The 22,368-nt window shown below is 38.8% G+C and overlaps 1 protein-coding gene across 2 annotated transcripts in view; it reads left to right on the top strand.

Moving 5' to 3' along the window:
• PTCD2 (pentatricopeptide repeat domain 2) overlaps positions 1-22,368 on the top strand; it is a 34,578-nt gene that overhangs the window by 4,232 nt on the left and 7,978 nt on the right. The window contains exons 3-8 of one of the 2 annotated variants that reach the window (XM_008570469.1): positions 769-898; positions 4,727-4,844; positions 8,434-8,512; positions 8,944-9,035; positions 11,800-11,913; positions 15,283-15,357. In XM_008570469.1, the coding sequence (XP_008568691.1) occupies positions 769-898; positions 4,727-4,844; positions 8,434-8,512; positions 8,944-9,035; positions 11,800-11,913; positions 15,283-15,357 (608 nt within the window). The remainder of the gene's footprint in view (positions 1-768; positions 899-4,726; positions 4,845-8,433; positions 8,513-8,943; positions 9,036-11,799; positions 11,914-15,282; positions 15,358-22,368) is intronic. The other variant, XM_008570470.1, reaches the window with a different exon arrangement.

The raw sequence follows: 22,368 nt of genomic DNA, 5'->3' as shown, positions 1-22,368 counted from the left end.
TTGGTGAGAATGCAGTCCCTTCCTAGTGCTAAGAAGCAGTGTTTCCTTTTGGTATTTGTCCCCAGAGATGATTAGATACAAAGACAAGGGATAAAGATAGACTGTGATAACCTTGAAATGATTCTACCACTCAAAGAGGGTTTGCTGCTGTTTAGAGGACTGTTTTTTATCCTGCATTACATAGGCATGTTACCAACAACTGAGTAGAGAAAGACCAGGATGAATGAAAGAGAAGTGAAGTTGAATCAAATGAAAGAAACAAGTATTCCTGAGTTATGTGAGTCAACCATTGTGGATAAACCTAAGTCACATTTTCCTTTCAGTTTTCCTGCTTGCTGCCTTACCAATTGATGGTTAAGATATTCGGTTACTTTTCTTTCTTTTTCTCATGAGTCACCTATAGAATTAATTATTTGGGCTAAGCCTCAGTGACAATAGTCTTCAAACTTCAGTATACCTGAGGATCACCAAAAGAGTCAAAAATGCCTATTCTTGTGCTCCTACTCCAGAGATTCTGTTTTAGAAAGTCTTGAGTAGGACCTGTGCCTGTGCCTTGGCCCCTGTGACACAGATGCTTTGCTTCATGGACTGTCTTGTGACACTTGCTGCCCTAGAGGAGATCAGCCAGTGATGGGACCTGTGTGTCCTTGAGACCCTCTTAGTGCCCCTCCAGTGAGCCAGGTTCAAGCTTCCCCTTCTTCCTGAGGTCAGACCCTTTACAATCCCAGTCAGCCTGAGTGATGGCTGCCATACTGTGCTTTCTTCCAGAAACCTATTTTAGAAACTTGGAAGAGAAGTTGACCCAGAACAAGCTTATCCTGAAGGAAGAATTAAGAATCTTGCTTCATTTGTGTGAGTCCCGGGACGATGTGGAGCTGGCTAAAAAGGTCATTTCCAGGTGAGGCATTTCCTTAGAATTCTGCCAGCCTACATCTCTTCTCACTCTGTGACTTTCCCTGAGCAATCTTAGTCACTTCTGAGGTTTTAGCTATAACCTCCACGCTGATGACTTCAGACATTTGTATTTATTCATTGAACAAACACTGGGTTTCTGCTACGTGCCAGGGGCTATGGATAGAAAAACAGATAATTTATGTCCAAAGAATTCCCCAACCAATTCACTAACTCCACTTACATATCCACTAGGTCTTCAAATTCAACATACACAAATTTATTCCTCTTCCTGTGTTGTTTATCTCACTGACTGGTCACCTAGGATGTATTTTGGAGCCTCTTTCCCCTAATCTCTTTTGCCTTTCTTCCCAAATGGGATAAGAAATCCTACTGCTTCCACTTCCTTGGTATCTCTCATCTCTAGCCTTCCTCTCTCAGTCCCCAGTATCTTAGTTCAGGCTTCAGTGTCTCTCTTGGAGATCATTTCAGTCGACTATTCTCCCTCTTCTGGCCTGTTGTACTTTTCTGATCCATAATTAGAGTTTCCCATATCAGAGAGAACTTGCATGTAATGATAGCCTGCTGTTGGGAAGCCCAGCAAAAGTTTTGCTTACCAGGGAGCAGTATGACACCCAGCAGGCTTCATTTCTGAAATTAAGTTTATTGCTTCTCTTTGCCATTCTTGAAAGATGTATTTCTATACATGGACCACATTTATATTGTCCAATTATAGAAAGAAATGCAAGATATTCATATATAGAATACTAGAAGATTATATACTAAATTTAACTGTGGATCTTTGGGAATTATAGGTTATATATTTTTTTGTTTGTCTAAGTGTGTATTTCTGATTTCTCAAACTTGCCTACAGTGGACATTAATTTTATAATATGAAAACAATTAATGTTATTTTTTAAAGTAAAAGATAAAATTACACAAAATTTATTTAAAATTTGAAAAACACCAAAAAAGTAGAAGAAATGTACCACAAATCAAGTTGTTTGTCACTGTTTATCAAACCACGCCAGAACTTAATGGCTTAACACAGTGACTATTTATTATTTCTCACAATTCCAAGGGCCAGTAATCGAGGCCCATTTCTGCTGGGCTTTCTTTACTGGTGTCTGGTGAACTCACTCCCTTGTCTACAGTCATCTGGTAGCTGGGCTGTACTGAAAGGTCTAAGAAGGCTTCAGTGGCATTTCTGATGCCTGCGTGCTCCTTCATGTGTCCTCTCCCTGTAATGCCTCACTATTCCAGCCTAGCCTGAGATGCACTGGCTCATAGCACAGGTGGGAGCTGCCAGGCCTTGCACAGCCGCTCAAAATTGGTCAAGGCAAGTTACCTGGCCAGGCCAAGGTCAAGGGGAGGGGAAATAGATTCCACCTCTGGGTGGAGGGAGTAGCATGCACATATAGGGAGGGAAGGAATCGATGGCACGTCTGTGGGGCCTATCCATTACTTCTAAGAAACTACTGTTAATATTTTTATTTTTTTGTTTCACAGATTTTTTTTTCCATGCAAAGGTTTTGTGGTTTGGGTGGGTTTTATATTACATAGTTGTAATTATTACTGTATATGGAATGACATTTCCTTGTTTTCTAAATTAGTATTATAGCATAAATGTTTTTTCTTGTTAATTATATACTTAAAAATCATATTTTAATAGGAATACAATATTCATTGTATGTTAGGTATTTTAACTAACTGTGCCCCTGTTGTTGGACATCTAAATTATTTCTAGTTTTCCACCAGTACAAATGATGCCATGATGAGCAACTCTGCATAAAACTTATTCTTTGTTTCCTTTTTGGGAACAGAGGGTATGAACTTTTTAAAGCTTGTTAATATAAACTGTCAGATTATTTTCCAAAAGGTTATGCTAATTTATAGTCACATGGTATCAGCAAACTTAATTCTATATTTCAATTTCAAAAAGTTAAGTTGTTTGAGACCCTCCGGTCTGTTTTCTTCTCACTCTTCTTTTTGCTACCCAAAGCTATCAGATGTTTATAAGGGTAGCAAAACAGAATAAAAATTCTGAACACTTTCTATTCTTATTTTTAAAATAAACATTCAGAGTGACTCATAATTCCTTTATTGATGCTAATTACTCTCCACCCAGTTGCTGTCTTTTCCCTCTGCTTGTGGACAGCTGGACAAGTGGGAAGATGGGTGGATCCATGCGTGGCCTAACCAACCTATTCTCTGTCTTCCTGAGACAGGCAGCCCATGGGTGGGAAAGGCGAGTCATGAGCTGAAACATAAGCTGTTTATTGAGCCAAAAATGGGGAGAAACTTAATCTTATTCTTGACCAAATCTATTGTTTGGTTTGTAGGGGGGGTTTAGGTCATTTTTGAACATTTCTCGTCAAGAAGGCAATTCATTATCTCATTGCCTTTCTAGCACTTTTGTTAGTGTGAAAGTCATTTTGAAGGTGAATGTCAAACCTGGAACACATTTGTTTTTAATCTGGCACAAGTTTCTCATGAGACTATTTACTGAAAAAAATGTTGATTTTGAAGATATTTTCCTCAGCATGCCTTAGATTTTATAAAAGCTAGCATATCTTGAAGACTTGCTGTGTACCCAGCATGTTATTTCATTTAATCCTCACAAAAACTCTTTGAGTTGGGTTCTCTTCTTCTCTCCAGTTTACAGATGAGAAAACAGGCATAGAATGGTTAATTAATTTGCTCGTGTTTACACAGTTTGTAAGTAGAAAAGCTGAGATTTAAACCATTATTTTGGATTCAGGGGCCAAAAACTCTTAATCACTATACTGTGTTGCCTTTTAATAATTTAATTCATAAGTGTTCAAGCAATGAATATTATTTGTATCTTCTATAATTGGATTATGAAATGTATCTTTAGAAGTATACGTCGTTCTATTTGGTAATATATATGTTTAGAATAGACTAGCCAAAATGCTATTTCAACTTTCCTCAGTGATTTCAACAGAAAGTAAAAAGTATTCTGTTTTGTAAAGTCAAAGCTTTTCCCCATAGTATTTTAGATTTCATTCACATAATAAATGAATCTTCCTAAAATCTTATTTACATGTAATATGAGGTGCTTCTTTTGTCACCAGATTGTCCTCTTGGTGTCTAAAGCAGAAGGAATTGGTTTTTGAAAGTAAATTTATGCTAGTGATTTACAGTTCTGCAGGTCTAACTGACAGACTGGCTGCCCATAAAAATCTCAAGCCACATATAACGTGCCACTGTCCTTGAAATTACACTTTTCCTAAAACTTAAAGTTTCAAAACAGCATTTAATTTGTTTAGTTAGGTGATCATAGCTCACATCTGACTTTACCAGACCTTAGAAAAGCAGAGTTTGCCATAAATTATAAGGCATGTCTGTTGGTTGTCTGCTGTCCTATATGGGGATGAAGCCAGCCTTGAGCACAGAGCATCGCTGCACTCTTCTCTCCTGTTCTCCTTTGGACGGGGCTCCTTCTGATGCACTTATAAATGTGAGATCCCTGCTGTTCCCTAACATATGCTCATACTCAGTTCCAGTGGGTAGTTGCTAAATTTAGAGAATGGTTGCAAAGTACATCTTTCCTCTCTTTCTTGTATTTCACAGGCCATGTGGGCCTCTAACAAACCCTGTTTGTTTGTTTATTTGTTTGTTTGTTTAAATGCCAGGCATACTTCTGCACTCCAGGATTCCTCTTATTGTCTTCAAATCTCCACTTTTTCCCCTCCAGACTGTGAGAGTACCTCATTCTTAATTGTGCCCCCAGTGCCTAGCAGAGTGCCTGTCAGGTCTATGTCTGTTCTTTTTCCTGCATCTCACTGAATCATTTTCTCATTTTCTTTACCAGGTACCACACAGAGAACAGAAATGTCACTTTGGAGGAATATAAGTTTGGACCACTTTTCATGAGACTGTGTTACGAGTTGGATCTTGAGGAATCTGCAGTGGAGCTCATCAAAGACCAGGTTATTGTTTCCCGATTGCTTTCCCTGCTAACATGGTTTCTTTATGTCAAGGATATGGTGTTTTTGGTGATGTTAGGAAAAGCATCTCTTCCATGTACATTATTCCTGGGTTAGATTCAGAGAAAGGCCACTGGGCTGAATGAATGAGCTCTTCCTTGCATTTTTAAAGTTTCCTTGGAGTCAGCCCACATAAAGAGGAGTAGGTCTCTACAGAGAGGTGTAGAAGAGGTGTAGGTGCAAGAAGCCTACCTGTTTTGGATGTGTCGACCTGGGATGTACATTCTCTCGGGCACTTTCAATAGAGAAGCATTTTTGACAGGCTTTGAAGACTGCCATTCCTGTTCTTCATCTGAGCTCACTGTCATTTTTGTATTGTTACTTCTGGTTGAAGACTACATTTGTAAAGTGCTTTTCCATTTTCAAAATGCTTACATATATTATGATTTCCTTTTCCTAAAATCAAAAATAAAATAATTATTTTTACAGTTGTTTAATGAATGTTTACTGTGTCCTCAGCATTATGCTTATGCACATTACGTGTTTCATTTCATTTGTTTCCCACAATAGTCCTGATGAGGTAGATACTATTATCATTTCTAATGAGGAAGCTGGGACCTAGAGACATAAATGCATCCATGGTCAGAAACACTTATTAAATTTTGGGCCTGGGGCTGGCCATAAGGTACATCTTAGCATTTAGGAACTTCCTTAACAAACTAAATTGTTCTTCTGCCTCTTACTCTTTTGCATATAAAGTATTCTGTATGTGGTTTAGGCTTGCCCGTCTTCAAGGACACCCATGTATTAGAAAAATGACCATAATATATTAGTAAGCAGAGAAAAGTAGTTTTAGAATGGTATAGTATGATCCTATTGTTTTTCTAAAAAAAAAATACATATTTACATTTTAGTATATATGTATTAGAAATCTGGAAATATACACATTAAACTACTGCTTATCTTCGGGGGTAGAATTATAAAAATTCTCAATTTTTGCCTTATATATTTTTGCACTGTTTGACTTTTTCTAATAAACATGTGTAATGTTATAATTGAAAGAAAACCCAAATTTCACTGTAATAAATCACAGCCATAAATGTGGTGATAAAAACAGACAAAAAGAAAAAAAAAATGGAAGTAAAATTTTTTTCTTAACCTACTGTGTTTGAAAAACTCATGTATAAGGAAGTTTTCTGGAGCAGTAGAATGAACTGAATTAGAGTGACATAAGTCCTAATCCTGCTTCTACCCTAACTTGTTATGTTCCATACTCAAAACTATGTAGTGCGGCCGGTTTGGTAGCCACTGGCCACACTTATCAATTGAGCCCTTGGCCTGTGGCTAGACCAAATTTACATGAGCCATAAGTGTAAAATATATGATGGGTTTCACATACTTGCCTGTGGCTAGACCAAATTTACATGTGCCATAAGTGTAAAATATATGATGGGTTTCACATACTTGCTATGAAAAAGAGAATGCAAAGTATCATAATAATTTTTTATATTGATTATATATTGAAATTATATTTTGGATGTAGTGAGTTAAATAACATTATTGAATCTGTTTTTACATTTTTTAATGAGGCTACTAGAAAATTTAGAATCACATTTCATAGCTCACACTCGTGGCTCAAGATACCTTTCCACCAGTCAGGGCTGCTCTGGTGGCTTTCCATCACACTTAGAAGAAAATTCAGACTGCTGACCATGACCTAGAGGACCCCTTTTTGGTATCTCCTTTCCTACCACTCACCACCTTCCTTGCTCCCTTTTCTCTGGACCTGTTTGTTCTCTCTCAGACATGTAAGCTTCGTGCCTCTAAGAAGAGTGCTCTCCACCATCATCACAGAGGCTTTCTCCCTCAGTTCTTTGAGGTCTCCTAGAGGGCCTTCCCGGACCACCTCCCATTCATCCTCTCTGTCTCTCTGTCCTGCTTCATTGTTCTTTGTAGCCCTTATTGATACCTGAAATTATATGTATTTTTTCACTTTTTTAATTCAGTTATTCATTGTCTCCCCATCAGAATTTAAGCTCCACTATATTATAAACCCCACCAGAGTTTAGGGCAGCATGTATGTCTTGTTTATATTATTTCTTTATTCTCAGCACCTAGAACAGGGTCTGTGTGGTAGGCGTGCCTCTAAGAAGAGTGCTCTCCACCATCATCACAGAGGCTTTCTCCCTCAGTTCTTTGAGGTCTCCTAGAGAGCCTTCCCGGACCACCTCCCATTCATCCTCTCTGTCTCTCTGTCCTGCTTCATTGTTCTTTGTAGCCCTTATTGATACCTGAAATTATATATATTTTTTCACTTTTTTAATTCAGTTATTCATTGTCTCCCCATCAGAATTTAAGCTCCACTATATTATAAACCCCACCAGAGTTTAGGGCAGCGTGTATGTCTTGTTTATATTATTTCTTTATTCTCAGCACCTAGAACAGGGTCTGTGTGGTAGGCTCTCAAAAAAGAACAAACTTGAGCAAGGTATTTAGTGGCATATTTGAATATGATGTGTCACATTACCATGGAATTAAAAACGTAGAGAAGGGCCAGCCCGGTGGTGCACTCGGTAGAGTGTGGCGCTTGGGAGCGTGGTGGCGCTCCCGCTGAGGCTTCGGATCCCATACAGAGACCAGTCCGCTCACTGGTTGAGCGCGGTGCGGGCGCGACACCGAGGGTTGCGATCCCGTTGCCAGTCGCAGTACGGACGCAACACCGAGGGTTGTGATCCTGTTACCGGTCACGAAAAAAGACAAAAAGGGAAAAAAAAAAAACATAGAGAAGACTTTGGGGAGATGTTGGTCAAAGGGTACAAAAGTTCAGTTAGATAGAAGGAATAACTTTAAGAGATCTGTTATAAGACATGTTGAGTATAGTTAATAACAATGTATTCTTCAAAATTGCTAAGTTTTAAGTGTTCTCACTGCAAAAATGATAAGTATGTAAAGTAATGCATATGTTAATTAGCTCAACTTAGCCATTCCACAATATATACATATTTCAAAACAACATGTACACGATAAATATATGTACTTTTTATTTGTCAATTAAGATAAGTAAATACACATTGAAAAAAGTGTTGAGAACCACTGTTTTATTGAATTATTTCAAAAAGTGAGTAATCAGTGCAATATTATCTGTTTGCCCAAAGAGGACCATAGTTGTGTGAGATCCTCCTGCCTTAGTCCTCAAGTATATTTATAGCTGCCATTTCATGTTAACAGCTCACACCCAGGTTTCAGGACCACCCTGCCAAGGTTAATTGACTTGCTTCTTTTCTCTGAAGCCTGGCAGAGCGACATTTCATAAAGGCATTCTTCACTATGTTTGTGAAACAAAGAGATCTCTTGTAGTACCTCTTGCTCTCATTCATTGTGTCCATTCCCAAAGGCATGACAGCCAAGAGAGTGGGCAGCATTTTAACTTTTTTCAAAAAGAAGCCCTTGGCATACAGAGATTTATTAGAGAAGGCAGGAGGCCAAATGAATAACGTATGCAGAAAACTAAGTCTTGGATAGATAAGATATAGTATAAGTAACTCCTTAACGGTTTTAACTTTTAACCAAATGTATTGTTTTTCTTCATTAGCATTTACGAGGTTTCTTCTCAGACTGCACGTCATTCAATATTTTGATGGATATGTTATTTATCAAAGGCAAATATAAAAGTAAGTACTACAATTCATGTTTGCTGAAAAATTTTGCTGTCTTTGCTGATATAGCAATTGGAAAAAAAAAATGGACCATACAAAAATGATTCTTGTATTCCTGATGAGTGGCCGAATTATCGAAACCTTATTCTTTATGTTTGAAAACACTATTACATTGCACATTGTACCTTAAACTAAACATCCCAGATTTTACATATGCTAAAATTGTAGCATGTGTTAAAATATTAGTTCCTTCTGTCTGACCTGATAATTTATTTTAACATTTAGTTAATAGTTACATAACTTTGAGAAATAGCCTTGATTATACTGAAATATGCTTTTTAGTAGATGGTGCTGAACAGATTAGAGCTTTGGGGATCAACAATAGGGGAACTCTGACCTTGCTATAGTGTATTTAACACTGCTGGCCCACTCCTCACTTTTGGCAGGTGCATTGGAAGTATTGATAGAAATGAAAAACCAAGATGTGAAGTTCAGCAAAGATACCTATGTCCTTGCTTTTGCAATTTGCTACAAACTGGTAAGACTATTTCCCCTTAACTTTCAGAGCATTGTGGGTAGTGTTTGAGAGAGGATTTTTTTTTTTTTCTCTGCAAATAAAATTCAGTTCCTCTGAAGGCTGTTTTCCATCTGGTGCAAATATTTCAATTTTAAATGTATTTGTTTTTAGAAAACTCAAGTTAGCCACATCAGACCGTTTTATCATAGGAAAAGCAATTTTATCTTACCATCTTTCACCCTTGGCTGGTGATTGTGTAGACAGTGAGAACAAGAGGTAGCATGTGGGGTTCAAACTCTGCCTCAGAGTCATCTTGCATGCTGGTCTGTACTAGATTCCATGTTGTCCTGTCCTATGGAAATCTTACCATCCTTCAGTGGCAAACTCAAGATCTACTTTGTCCTCATCTGTGGAGTTTTTTTTGATCACCAAAGCTGGAAGTGATGTTTATCTCCTCCAAATATCCCTTGATTGTGCTCTATTTGTATCACATACCTGGTACTTTTAACATTGCCTAGTGTTGCAGTTAGTAGATGCAGGTTCCATTCTTCCCACTGGAGTGTGAGCTCCTTGAGGCTTCTTTTTATCCCAGCACTTAACACAGTGCCTGGTACCCAATAGGTCTTTAATAAATGTATGTGACATTCAAATGAATTCTTTGAGGACAGAGACCATGACTTATAAATTCTTATATCATTATCTTACCAGGATTGTTTCTTATACATAGAAACTATTTCTTGAATATTCATGGAATGAATGAATGATAACTGTAATAGTGAAATGACCAAGGTTCTTTACTGTAGCAATTTATACCATTTAAAATTTGTAAATCTGGATAACCAAACCTTTTTATGCTGAAAAGGAGGGACCAAACAAAGCAGAAGAACATGGGCTATTGAAAAACTTTCCTAAAGAGTTTAGCAGTACCAGCTTTCCAAAACAAGGGGGCCAGCTGAGTTATAGTGGATGTATTAATCTATTTTGTGTTGCTTATTACTGGGAACTGGGTGATTTATAAAGAAAATGACATTTATTGCTTATAGTTTCTGAGGCTGGGAAGTCCAAAGTCCATCTGGTGGTGGTGACAGCGAACCAGAGGTCTCACATTGCAAGATGGTGGAAGCAGAGAGAGAGAGAGACAGACTCTCCTCTTCTTTTAAAGCCCTCAGAACCACACCCCTGACCACCATTTTCAACCCATTCACTACCGCATGGTCCCACAATCCAATCACCTCTTCAAGGCTCCACCTTTCAATTACCGTAATAGGATTTCCCACCCCTTTAACAGTCACAGTGGGGACTAAGTTTCTAACACATAAAACGTGGGGGATACAATTCAAGCTTCCATGAGTTTTGGGGGGACATAATTCAATCCGGTACAGTGGAAAAAAAAAACCCGACTGGAAATTGAGAAACTGGGAATCCAGGCTCAATTTTATTAACTGGCTTATATAGCTCTGAACTGATCACTTACCTCATTTGTGAAATGAGAGGATTCCATTCAGGGGCCAACAAACTTTTCTATAAAAGGCCAGATAATAAATGCTTTAGGCTTTGGGGGCCACATACAGTCTCTCCTGTATACAGTCTCCGTCACATATTCTTCGTTTTTATTTTTACAAGCCTTTGAAAATGTAAGTACCATTATTATCTGTAGGCTGGATTTGTCTCAAAGGCAATAATAGTTTGCTGACCTCCAGATTAGATAGTCCTTTCCAGTTATATAATTCTGTGAAATGGGAGGCCAACAAAACACACAACACTAGAGCATCAGTCATTCAGCATTGTGATTCCCAATATTCTGGCCTACTTAGGAATGCCTCCCTGAGTATATACTGAAGTGGAGAGAATTTAGTTCTGCTACTTAGGTAGGGCCAGAGGAATATTTTCCCCTGTCTTATGTCCAAGAATAACTTGTTTCACTCAGTGTAGATGAGTTGGAAAACTGAGCTCGTCAGCCAGTACAAATTCCAAGTCAATTCTGGGAACTGTCCTCTCTCATCAAATTCAGTCTTTACTTTGAGGATTTGGGCTGAGTCATGCCATGACAGGTAGACATAGATGCACAGCTGAAGCTGCTCTCATAAACCTGATCCACTGTGACGTGCTCAAAGGAAGAGGATTTGGTTTTAGCATTGCTGTTTTGCTGGTTTGTGTGTGACTCATATTAATGGCTTTTTTTTTCCCCTAAGGTTTCTGTTTTCATGGGAGTCTTTCATAATTTATGTTTAAGTTAGTGTTCATGTTCGTGCTCAAAGGAAGAGGATTTGGTTTTAGCATTGCTGTTTTGCTGGTTTGTGTGTGACTCATATTAATGGCTTTTTTTTTTTCCCTAAGGTTTCTGTTTTCATGGGAGTCTTTCATAATTTATGTTTAAGTTAGTGTTCATGTTTTCAAACATTTAACTTTTTTGGATGTTTTCAGACTGGAAATCCCCCCCAGGAAAAGTTTCCTAGTGTTGCTGAGCTTTACTATACTATTTAATACAGTAGCAGGCTGACTCTACACTTACATTTTGGTGCCTGTATCTAGAGACTAGCCTGCCCAGATACAAAGAGACCTGTATGTTTGCTGGTGAAAAGTGCCCCAAGTCAGAAAATAGAGAGCTTTAGTAATAAAGTTAATTTATATTTGAAAATAGTCTCTATATGGAGTTTAATTTTTTCAGTAGCTTAAGATAGGCTCTAGGAAATTCTTACAAAAGGAAATCTGAAATATTGAGCACTGTTAATCATTTTATTAAACTTAAAAGTTCATGACATTTATCAAACCTGTCTCCGCACAGAATAGTCCCGAATCTTTTAAAATCTGTACTACATTAAGAGAAGAAGCTCTAATCAAAGGCGAAGTTCTCTCCAGGAGAGCATATTGTTTTGTGGTGGCATTAGCTCTGAATCAGGTAAGGATTTGGGCTGCACATTAGTAAACTGGGAGTAGGCAAGACTTTACTACTTTCATTTGTTCTTGCTTTTATTTTATCTTTTCCTTCTGACTGTATTGTAAGGAAAAAATCCCCACAAAGAGACCAAGGCCTTTGTTGCCATGGCAACCTACATCTATATCTATGCTTGCAAAGAATGTTTCCATTTACAGTTGAGCACCTAACATGTATTTCTATTTAGAAGGGGTTGGCCAAGATCCTGTGGAGAATCAGGAGGGAAGCTGCACTCTGGGAGAAATTTCTCAAGAAATTAACAGGAAAATTGCAAATGATCAGTTTATTATGTAACATTCTCAGAGAGCAGTTTAAAGACTGAATTCACCTTAGATGAGTGAGGACTTCTGGGTCAGTCCATTGCAGAAGTGGGGTTCATCATCTGTTTCACAGTTAGACCCAACCACTATTACTTGGATGAGCCTTCAGCAGTCATTTAGCTTCCTCCATTACTGGACAGATGGAGGCACCTGAGGCCTAGAGAGAAGAGGGGACCTCCCTGAGGTCAGACCTCAGTGAAGGACACAGAGCTAGAACCCTGGAACACCCCCTCTCTTGATGAGCCACAACTATGAGATGCCCTATTTTGAGGCCTAAAAAATATGAAATACTTAACATGTTTGACATATAGTAAGAGGAAATTTTATGGCAGAAAAGTAATAACCAAGCCTGGGTTATTTACCCAGCTGGTAAAATATGGCAGGAGAAATTCATAAGAAATCAAAATATCAGGGTGATCCATTTCCATAAATTGCTGGGAAAAGTCATTGAAGAACAAAGACTTAAGAGGATACACACTTACCAGGCTTCCACTGGGTCACGATTATTTCTTAAACTTTCTAAGCTTCAGTCTCTGTCCAGGGAAATTGTCTTGCCTTCTTAATCTGCCATGAGCAGAGTGAGATGAATTGAAGTCTATTCTAAGGCATGTGTTTCTATTTCCTTTTGTAACTCCTGTAGTTTTTCCTTTATGTGCGTGTAAATTATACCATTTGGTGCACCACTGATATACATCATCATTATATTATCATTGTGAATTTCTCACTTTAGCATCATAAAGTGCCTTTCTTAGTCATATCTAATGCATTTGCCCTGAATTCAACCTTATCTAATATTAATATGTCCACCTCTGTTGTGTGTGTTTGTGCTTTTGTCTTTGTTTTGATTAGGTTTGTATTTGCCTGATATACACCTTTTCCTATCTTTTTTTTTTGGCAGTCTTTCTGAATTGTTTTATTTTAGGTGTATCTCTTAAATACTGCATAAATTTCAACTTTGCTTTATAACACGATGCTAGTCTTTCTTTCATTAGAACCCATTTATATTTATGTGATCTTAGGTCTCATTTTATTTGATGCTTTCCATTTTTTTAACTTTCAAAAATCTTATGCCGTGTGGTTGTTTTCTGTGATTTGTATTTTTTCCTCTAGTGTTTACTTTATTTTTTACTTTTTTATTTTTATTTTTTCCTTTTTGTCTTTTTTACTGACCGGTAGCGGGATCACAACCCTTGGTGTCGTGCTCGCACCGGGGACCGGCAACGGGATTGCAACCCTCGGTGCTGCACCCGCACCACGCTCAGCCAGTGAGCAGGAACCGGTCTCCACATGGGATCCGAACCCTCGGCGGGAGCGCCGCAGTGCTCTCAAGCGGCGCACTCTCCAGTGCGCCACCAGGCCGGCCCAGTGTTTACTTTAAAACCATAAGTTTTTAATTTTCTTAATCGTCTAATTCCTTTAACAATCCTATTAAGTTCCTAGTATAAGTGACAGTAAAATTAGCACATTTCCTTTCTTTTACCTCTTATTTTCCTCTTCCACCCAATTTAGTTGATATTGTATCTTTCATAGTGTTCACTTTTCTTTTAAATATACTTACTTTGTCAGCTTTAAATGATATTTTTTAAAGATGAGGAAATGGGGGTACTTTCTCTATCTTCTTTTTCCCTTTCGTCCTGACTTATGTTAGTATTCTTATTTCTTCATTGTCTAGGTGAACAACATTTACACTTTGTTCTGTAATGTGCTTTAGTCGTATACACAGCTAAATGGGTTCATTGTTCACTGCTAGTTGTTTTGCTGTTGTTTTCCAGGCTTCTCTTTGTTGGCTGAAGTGTGTCTTATAGTAAATTTTTCGGGGGAACAATGTTCCCTGAGTTCTTGATATTTAAAATTATTTTATCTCCTGGGTTTTTTTTGTACTTGAACTGTAGTTTGGCCAGATTTAAAATTTTTAGGTGATGCCGGCTTTTCTTAATGTTTTCTTAGACTTTGCTCTTCTGTCTTCTAGTATAGAATTGTTGTGAAGAAATCTGAGGCCTGTCTGATTTTTTCCCACTTCTGATTGACATGATCTTGTTCATTTTTCTTATTTCTGTCTTCTGTATCCATGGAAACATTTTATATTGAGGTTTCTTCATCTGCTAAATGTTTTGTTACTTGGTTTAACTGTGTTCCCTTTTTTTGGTCTTGTCTTTGTGGAGGTCATGTGTTGGTTCTTTTTTGATTATTCATCATTAACAAATGTGTTTCTCTTACACCAGCCATTAACAGAAGATTCACGTCAGGGAAAAAGAGACCAGAGCCCTGTTCTAAACCGGCATGATTTTTCTTTATATAACTTAGAGTTTTGTCCACAAGTATGTACAGGCTTTATTTCTCCCTGGCCAATGGGAATAGGCATTGAGGTGGTTTTCAGTGAGCAATTTCTTCTCTGCTGCCTCCCAGAGACATAACTGCCCCTTTTAAATATAGCCCATCTATGGAAATCCTTCATTAGCCTTCCCTCCACCACTACAAGGATCCAGAGAAGTTCTCCTTACTAGTCCTAAACTCTCTTCCCATCATTATAAACAGGAATTTAGCTTTTGTACTTGAGGTCATGCCCTCCCCTTTGAGAACTGTACTTTGTCAGCTCTTTCTGAGACATGCAGCAGTGTCCCTTGTTTCTCTCTCCTGAATCTCCCCAGGTTCTATCTCCAGAGTTTCTTGCAGTGCTCCTACAAGTGTGGTCTGAGGTTACTCTGTCCCAATTATGTCAAAGACAGGGTTTTCATTTGCTTCTCATTCCTGATTTTTTTTTTTTTTAGCTGATTCCAATAAGAGAAGGAGAAATGCCAACTTTATGCCTCCATTTAAAAACTGGACTCAGGAAGGTTGTTAAAACGTTCAATAATATGCCACTGGATGAAACATTTTATGGGATGTTTATTTTGGGTTACCAAACAACTTTTTTTCTTTGTGTTACTTCAAAACCCTGGGACCCCATGAATAGGAATATCCTCCTTTTATGGTCTTTATCATAGCAGAGTAATGTTCTTGTTCTTTTTTCTAGAACCAGGTGGCAAAAGCTATGTCCATGTTTTCTCAAATCATGTATCCAGAAAGCGTAACCTGCACTAATTTAAATGTAAGTGACTTCTTTATGGTTTAAAGTAAGATTTGAGATGTAACAAAATGTTTAAATGTTTTGTCTGTGTACAGTGACTTGATCTCCCAAGGTCTTCATTCAATTCAAATGAACAGTCATTTATTTCTCTATGTGAAAGTTACAGTATCACCCTGTTGAGATGAGTAAACACAGCTGTTGATTCCAGGAGTTTATAAATAGGTGGGAAAGGTAGATATGCTCAGATATAAAACATGGCTAGATGCTGCATATATGAGACATGACTAAGAAGGCTGTAGATGTAGAAAGAAGGAGGGAATGGAGATGGACTCTCCAGTCTCTTTGCTGGGCCTTAAAAGAAAGCTGCATGCTAATTGCATCCCATCCATGGCACCTAACTTATGGCATCTTTGTGATTAATGAGCACCTATAGTGCATAAAATAGTGTCTGACCCATGGTAAGCATTGAGTAAATGCTAGCTACTTTCATTCTTATTATGTTGCCAGTCTGCACCCCCCTGACTTATCTGGGCTACTTGTGTGACTTGTTTGGGGCCTTGTTGTCTGGGTCAGCAAGGGGCTGCACTGTACCACCAAGACATGCAAAACCTTAATCCCTAAAACTATGAACAAAGAACAACATTTTAAATTCCTCACAGATTCACAGGATTCACACCAATAATAAAGTTCAAAGCATGTCCTATTATCACTCCCAATTTTTGAGCAGCAAGTCACCTAAACCTCCTTGGACCAATGGAAAAAAGAGCTATTTTGTCGTTAAAGACACAACAGCCCCCATTCAGCGAGTCCCTACTGAGGCACTACTTGTATGCTGAGTCCATCTGTGTTGTGGGAGGTTGCAAAAGAAAAGCCCCTAACTTTCAAGAGCTTTTAATCTCCTGAAACAGTCAAGGGGTTGAGATGAGGAAAACATTTTCAAAAGAACAGAAATGTGTAAATACTAGTGTGGCACAAACTAGGATAACAGATCAGAGCTGGTGGAGTAGTCCAAGATGGGGGAGTGAAGGGAAAGACAGGGCTGGCCAGTGGGAGCAAACTAAGGGGATTGTAGGGAGGAAATCATTGTTGAGCAATGTTCTGGAGGAGGACAGGCCAATGGGAGTGGAGGGATAGAGATAGAAGGGAATTCTTTGTTGAGAGATTGTTTTTGGTGAGGCTTCTGTTTAAAAAATATAAATTATTAATTGTTGCCACCTCTTTCTGGCTCTGAGTCCTTAGGTAAGTTACTTCACCTCTAAGGACCCTAATTTCCTTTAATCTGAAACAGTAATTTTGACTCTTCCATCAAAGTTTTTCTTCCTGAATGATTCGAACTGCAGTATAATTATTCTATCTGCTAGCTCTCCCTCAAACCCTCCAAGTCCCATTTTCTCAATTAACACAGAAAACATAAACTCCATGACAGCAGGAACTATCTCCACCAGTGTTCTATTTTTAGCCCCTGAGGGGGAAAAAAAGCCTGGCAGAGTGGGTATTCATTATGCATTTGTTGAATGAATGAAATATCTAGAAAATTGGTGGTAATAGTAGCTATCCTTTTGTTGTGAGTATTGAAAGAAATAATGCAGATAAAGTAATTAGCATAGTACCTGGCAAGTAGTCAGTGTTCAAAGAATGTTTGCTAATACTGGTAGTCTTTGTTTGACATGAGGTTAAGTTGAATAAAAAGAAATATTCACTTGTAACAAATTGTAGAATCCAATAGGAATTAGGCATAACTCCAAGCTTCCAGGGCCATGGGAGAAATAGTAACACTTAAATATAATGATAAAGATAAAGATAATGTACTTAAGCTACACTTAAAGTAGCTCCTTGACTTGGTGTTGTCAGCACCACGCTCACCCAGTGAGCTAACCGGCCATCCCTATATAGGATCCAAACCCGTGGCCTTGGTGTTATCAGCACCACACTCTCCCGAGTGAGCCACGGGCCAGCCCGATAATGATGATTTTCAGTTCTGCCCATAGTGGTTATCCTCAAATGTTACCCCCACACCAGTGCACAGATGACTTTCAACAGAAGGACTAGATAAGCCTTTATGGTAAACTTTGGAGACTTTTTTGGTTGGACAAGAAGTCTGAGATAAGAATACCTTATGTTGGACCTCACATTAACTTTTCAGAATGCTTTTTCACATGAAGGAAGGATGAACCAGGCAGATAGAGACAGTGCTAATGGAGAACCTGGAAAAAAAAAGAGATGAGTTTTGAAGGAAAGAGACTAAATATTAGAAAAATATCCACAAAGAGACTTGAGTTTACAAAGGGCAGGTACCTGGAGAGGGGATGAGTGTCAAAGCTGTCAGTTCAGAGCTTATCTGTATGCACCCTGCAATGGGTCTGATATGAACCGATGAATGCCAAAGGGAAGAAAGAGAACTCAGAAAGGAGTTTGTAAGGCTTTAAGGGTGAGGCAGAGGAAACATTAGAAAAGATAGGGAAGAAATAGTAACTGTGTAGAAATCCAAGTGGGTTGAGAGCCCGCCCTGCCATACCCCACTGCAGATAGCCCCTGTTCTAAGACTGGGGGCCAAAGCAGAAACTGCATGTCAGAGCAGGTGGGTCAGCCTGCAGATGGGTTGAGAGCCCGCCCTGCCATACCCCACTGCAGATAGCCCTTGTTCTAAGACTGGGGGCCAAAGCAGAAACTGCATGTCAGAGCAGGTGGGTCAGCCTGCAGAGTTCACAGGCTCAGGCAGGTCTGAGAGGCCAAGGCTGGCGAAGGTCCAGAGTCCAAAAATTCAGGTCTTTTGAACCAACAATACCAGTAAGCCTGGTCTTCCAGCAGACACCATACATCTTTGATCATCTTCTTTACTTTCTACTGGATATGGACAGCTCTGGTATCCCAGAATATAATTGCTTCTGAGAGAGAGAGTAGCCTGGAGATGTGCTAATTTCATGATGAACAGAAGTTGAATTGCTGAGATTGGCAAAAGACTTCCACTAAAGCTAACGCTATTTAAATGGTATCAGGTAGGAAAGAAATATAGGAGAGCATGGGGAGAGCATTTGGATCATTAATAGCTTTTCCCAGAGTTGAAGTGAAGTTGGGGGGATTAATAAGGATTGGTGGTGAGAACTTTAAGAGAGAGAGATAGGTAGGGTTTTAATTTAATTTAGCTAAGGTAACATTGCTAGGTTCCTTACATTTATTAGTTCATTTTATACAACCCTGTCAAAACATTATTTCTCCATGTTACAGATTGGAAAATGAAGGTTCAAGGATAAGTAAATTATCCAAATTTTCACAGCTAATTAAGTAGCAGAGTCAGGATTTTAACACAAACAACTCTGTGAAGCCTAGGGTTTCCCCACCACTCCAGACCTATAGAGATGAGGAGGATTGTGCCTTCTTTACCCAGGACTGGGACTAGCTGCTCCTCCAGAATAAGGAAAAGAACACAGGACTGGACGTCAAAAATCATGATTGCCACTATCACGGGTAATTCACTTCTGTGGATTTAGATTCCTCATCTCTTTCAGTCCTTGCCTATCTCTCAGTTATTACAAGAATCTAGCAGTGATTTTTTTTCAAACAAGAAAGTGCTTTGGTGGACATAAAACATGAGCATGCCAAGAGTGAAGCTGTCCATTCCCAGTAGGAGGAGAAATGCAGAGTATGTGGATAGAGCGTGGTGCTCGTGGGCCAGGGAGTGGGAGCAGCTCCTTTTCTCTGACAATTGGAAAGGAAAGTCAGCCGAGAAACAGGGTGGGATGGGAATGTTTCAGGCAAGGACTATGTAAGGAACCTTGAATTGATCTTGAATATGAATCATCCTCTCCACGAACTGCGTTACAGAATTACCCACTGTTTGGAAACTTAAAGATAGTTTTATTGTTTAAAAATTCTCAGGAAATTCTTCCAAATGTCCAATCTGAATTTCTCATGTTACATTATAAACCTGTTTCATTTTCTTCAGGGATGTTGAAAAAGAGATGGTTGCCATTCTCAACTTTAGTAATCTTTCAAATTCTGGGTCCCTGTTATTAGAGCATGTTTTTAAAAAATGACTTAATGGGCCTTAGCTTCTCCAAAGCTGAGTCATCTGCTTGAAATCCTTCAAGGCAATTTGTTAATTATTAAGAAATGGAAAACTGACAAATATTAGAGAGGCTGTTCAGTCAGTATTAGCAAATAAATGAAGTGTTTTTTTCTGATCTACTTTAAAAATTAATACCTTATGCTAAAATCTTTTGCTGCTGCCAATTGGAATTTGTACTTACCTAATTTTCCTTCTAACTTAATTTTCTTTTTATCTAAATTGCTCCTGCTGCCAATATGACACAGAGGGGCTGGGTTCCTATCTTCCCAGCTAAAACTTGCTCCCTACTGCCTCAATTTAGCAAGATGATCTCATCAAGGCACACATGTGTTGACTCTGCCCCTTTAGTCTGAATTTAAACCCATCAGTCTCAAAAGAACTATAGGCCCTTTTTAGCAATGCTGTTTGGTATCAAAGGGTTAATTTCCACTTCCAAATATGTCTGAAAGCAGCAGAGACCAACACTGATTCTGTTTGAATTCTAATCATTTCTCTAGAAATCTGGCATTTCTCCAAGTGGAGATTCATTTTGGAAGTGAATTTACCTTGCAGGGGAATTGACAAGTGGTTAGTTTTGCTGTTTTTATTATTATTTGTTAACACAGTGTTTTAACGCTCTTTTCCAAGTCTCCTAGGCTGCACAGGTAGGAAAGTAGACAGGGCTTATTTCCATTATTCCATGATGTCATCAGGGACCTGGCCTTTTTCTGTATTTCCACTCTGCCATCCTAAGCACATTACTTCTATACATTACGTCCCTGTTCTAACAAGAAGTAGGGAAAATTGGAGAGGACAAAAAAGTTGGTCCCTTTTAAAGATGCTTTTCCAAATGTCTCACCCAACAACTTGTACTTACATGTTATTGGCCAGAACCTAATTTCACGAGCACACTTAATTGCAAAGAAAACTTAGAAATACAGTCTTTGAGTCCTGTACATGACAGCATCAATTAAAGTTAGGGAGTTCTGTTATCAAAAAAGAAGGGGAGAATGGATATTGGTTAGCAAACTAGCAGTCTTTACCACACTATGATATTCTGCTTCAAATGCAACAAATTTTAAAAGAAAATAAAAGAAACAAAAATGCAAATTTCTGTATGCTCAGGGCTTCTGTTCCCTTTTTTGGTCAAAGGTTTCCAGTGGCTTGTTATCATTTCCTAAGTCCTCAGAAAATCAGAGAGGCAGGAAGTATGTGTTCTTTAAATAGTTTTTCCTACCAAAATTGCCCCTGTTCCTTTCTAATTCAATTCCTCTAGTCTTTTATTTGAAATCTGTAAGATTCAAGCAGTGTGTCATACCCTGCTTCAGTTTTCCTCAACTGTACCCTGAGTCTTTGGTTTGAGACAAGCCCCTAGCTTTAAAATTTCTCTTTATCTTTTGTGTAACTGCCTCATGCGTATTGCCCTTCATCAGTTTATTTTAAGGTAGTGAACCTTATTCTTGAAATCCCTACTGAATCAAAGATGGTTGCTGGAGGTAGGGAGAGAAATTGGGAAAGCTGATGAAGAAAAGTTGAAATCTCCCAGGAACACATAATTTCTGGCATAGGACCCTAGATGATTTATCTTTGTAAGTTGCTAGGGACCCATACTTCCCTTCTCATTATTATTATTGAGGGCCATCTATGTGCCAGGCACTGGAGATGTAGCATTCAACAAAGTAGACTTGTCCTTGCCCTAGAGAGGACAGACCACTGCCAAACAAATTGGGATCGGTTTTTATTAACAAGGGTATTAAGAACTGTGAAGGGTCAGAGATTTTATTGTACTTGCAAGCTAAGGAGTTAGCCTGCCCCAGTTTTATGGATCTAATGGAGTGCACAAGACACCAAGAGATGAAGAACAGTTTATTATGCGATAGCAGTAGCCAGAGTATTAGGATTTTCACATCAGTTCCCTGAGTCCCTACCACAGGGATGGATCTAATGGAGTGCACAAGACACCAAGAGATGAAGAACAGTTTATTATAGCGATAGCAGTAGCCAGAGTATTAGGATTTTCACATCAGTTCCCTGAGTCCCTACCACAGGGCAACAGGAAGAGGTCTATATGCCTCTTGCACACACAGGAGCTTGCATTTTAAGAGAGGAGCCCTGCGTTTAGGGATCTAAGATCTCTTATAAGGTGCAGGAAGCATGTCTGCCCTTTGCTCTTGATGAGACACTGTGTCTGTCTTCCAAGACTGTTAGTTATGCAAACATCCTTGAAAAGGTAGTCTGAAATAAAGGTAGTCAGAAGTAAAGGCAGTTAGTGCTTTTGCTCGCAAAATGAAGAAATGCAGGAGACCCATGGAGAGTTGCTCGTGATTTGCCTGTGCTTCAGAACAATGAATTTAGCTCAGATTGTTTGGATTTAGTCTACTTAGAGTCATTTCATTCTGTTCTTCAAGATACCCCTCATCCTGATTCACTGTTCAGGAAACATAAAATGTCACAGAATAGACTGGTGAGATACAGTTGGTTCAATAAAAAAAGGAGTATCTCTAACAGAAAACTGCCTTTTGAAAGGATCAAGAGCATTAAAAATGTTTATATCCTTTGACTTGGTAATTTTACTCCTGGAATTAAGTCTAAGAAATTAACAAGTTTTTTTGTTGTTTTTTTTAAGTGTATATATGTTGACCAGTGTAATAAAGTATGGTATATTTCCATTATGAATTGCTAGGCATTTGTTAAAAATGAGGTTTTTAATAGATCTGCAACACAACCAGCGCCACTTTAGATAAGCCCAAGTACAAAATGGCGCCACCCACCTCCTCCCCTCCCCTACCCCCTTCCCTTCTTTACAAGAAGCCCCCTGACTTAAACAGAAACCCCTCTTGCTTCTGCAAGGACGCAGTTCTCCACCCTGATCCACATTAGCATAATGACCCTCCTTGATGGTATCAGCTGTCCCGACCCACGGGATATTCAACGCAGACCCTGGAGGGGGGAGTGGGAATTGGATGGGACAAGAGACGCGAGAGATG

The sequence above is a fragment of the Galeopterus variegatus genome, unplaced genomic scaffold, assembly GCF_000696425.1.
Source record: "Galeopterus variegatus unplaced genomic scaffold, G_variegatus-3.0.2 Scaffold605, whole genome shotgun sequence".
Lineage (NCBI taxonomy): Eukaryota > Metazoa > Chordata > Mammalia > Dermoptera > Cynocephalidae > Galeopterus > Galeopterus variegatus.
The sequence above is the reverse complement of the archived record's forward strand: the minus strand, read 5'-3'. Positions and strand labels throughout refer to the sequence as shown.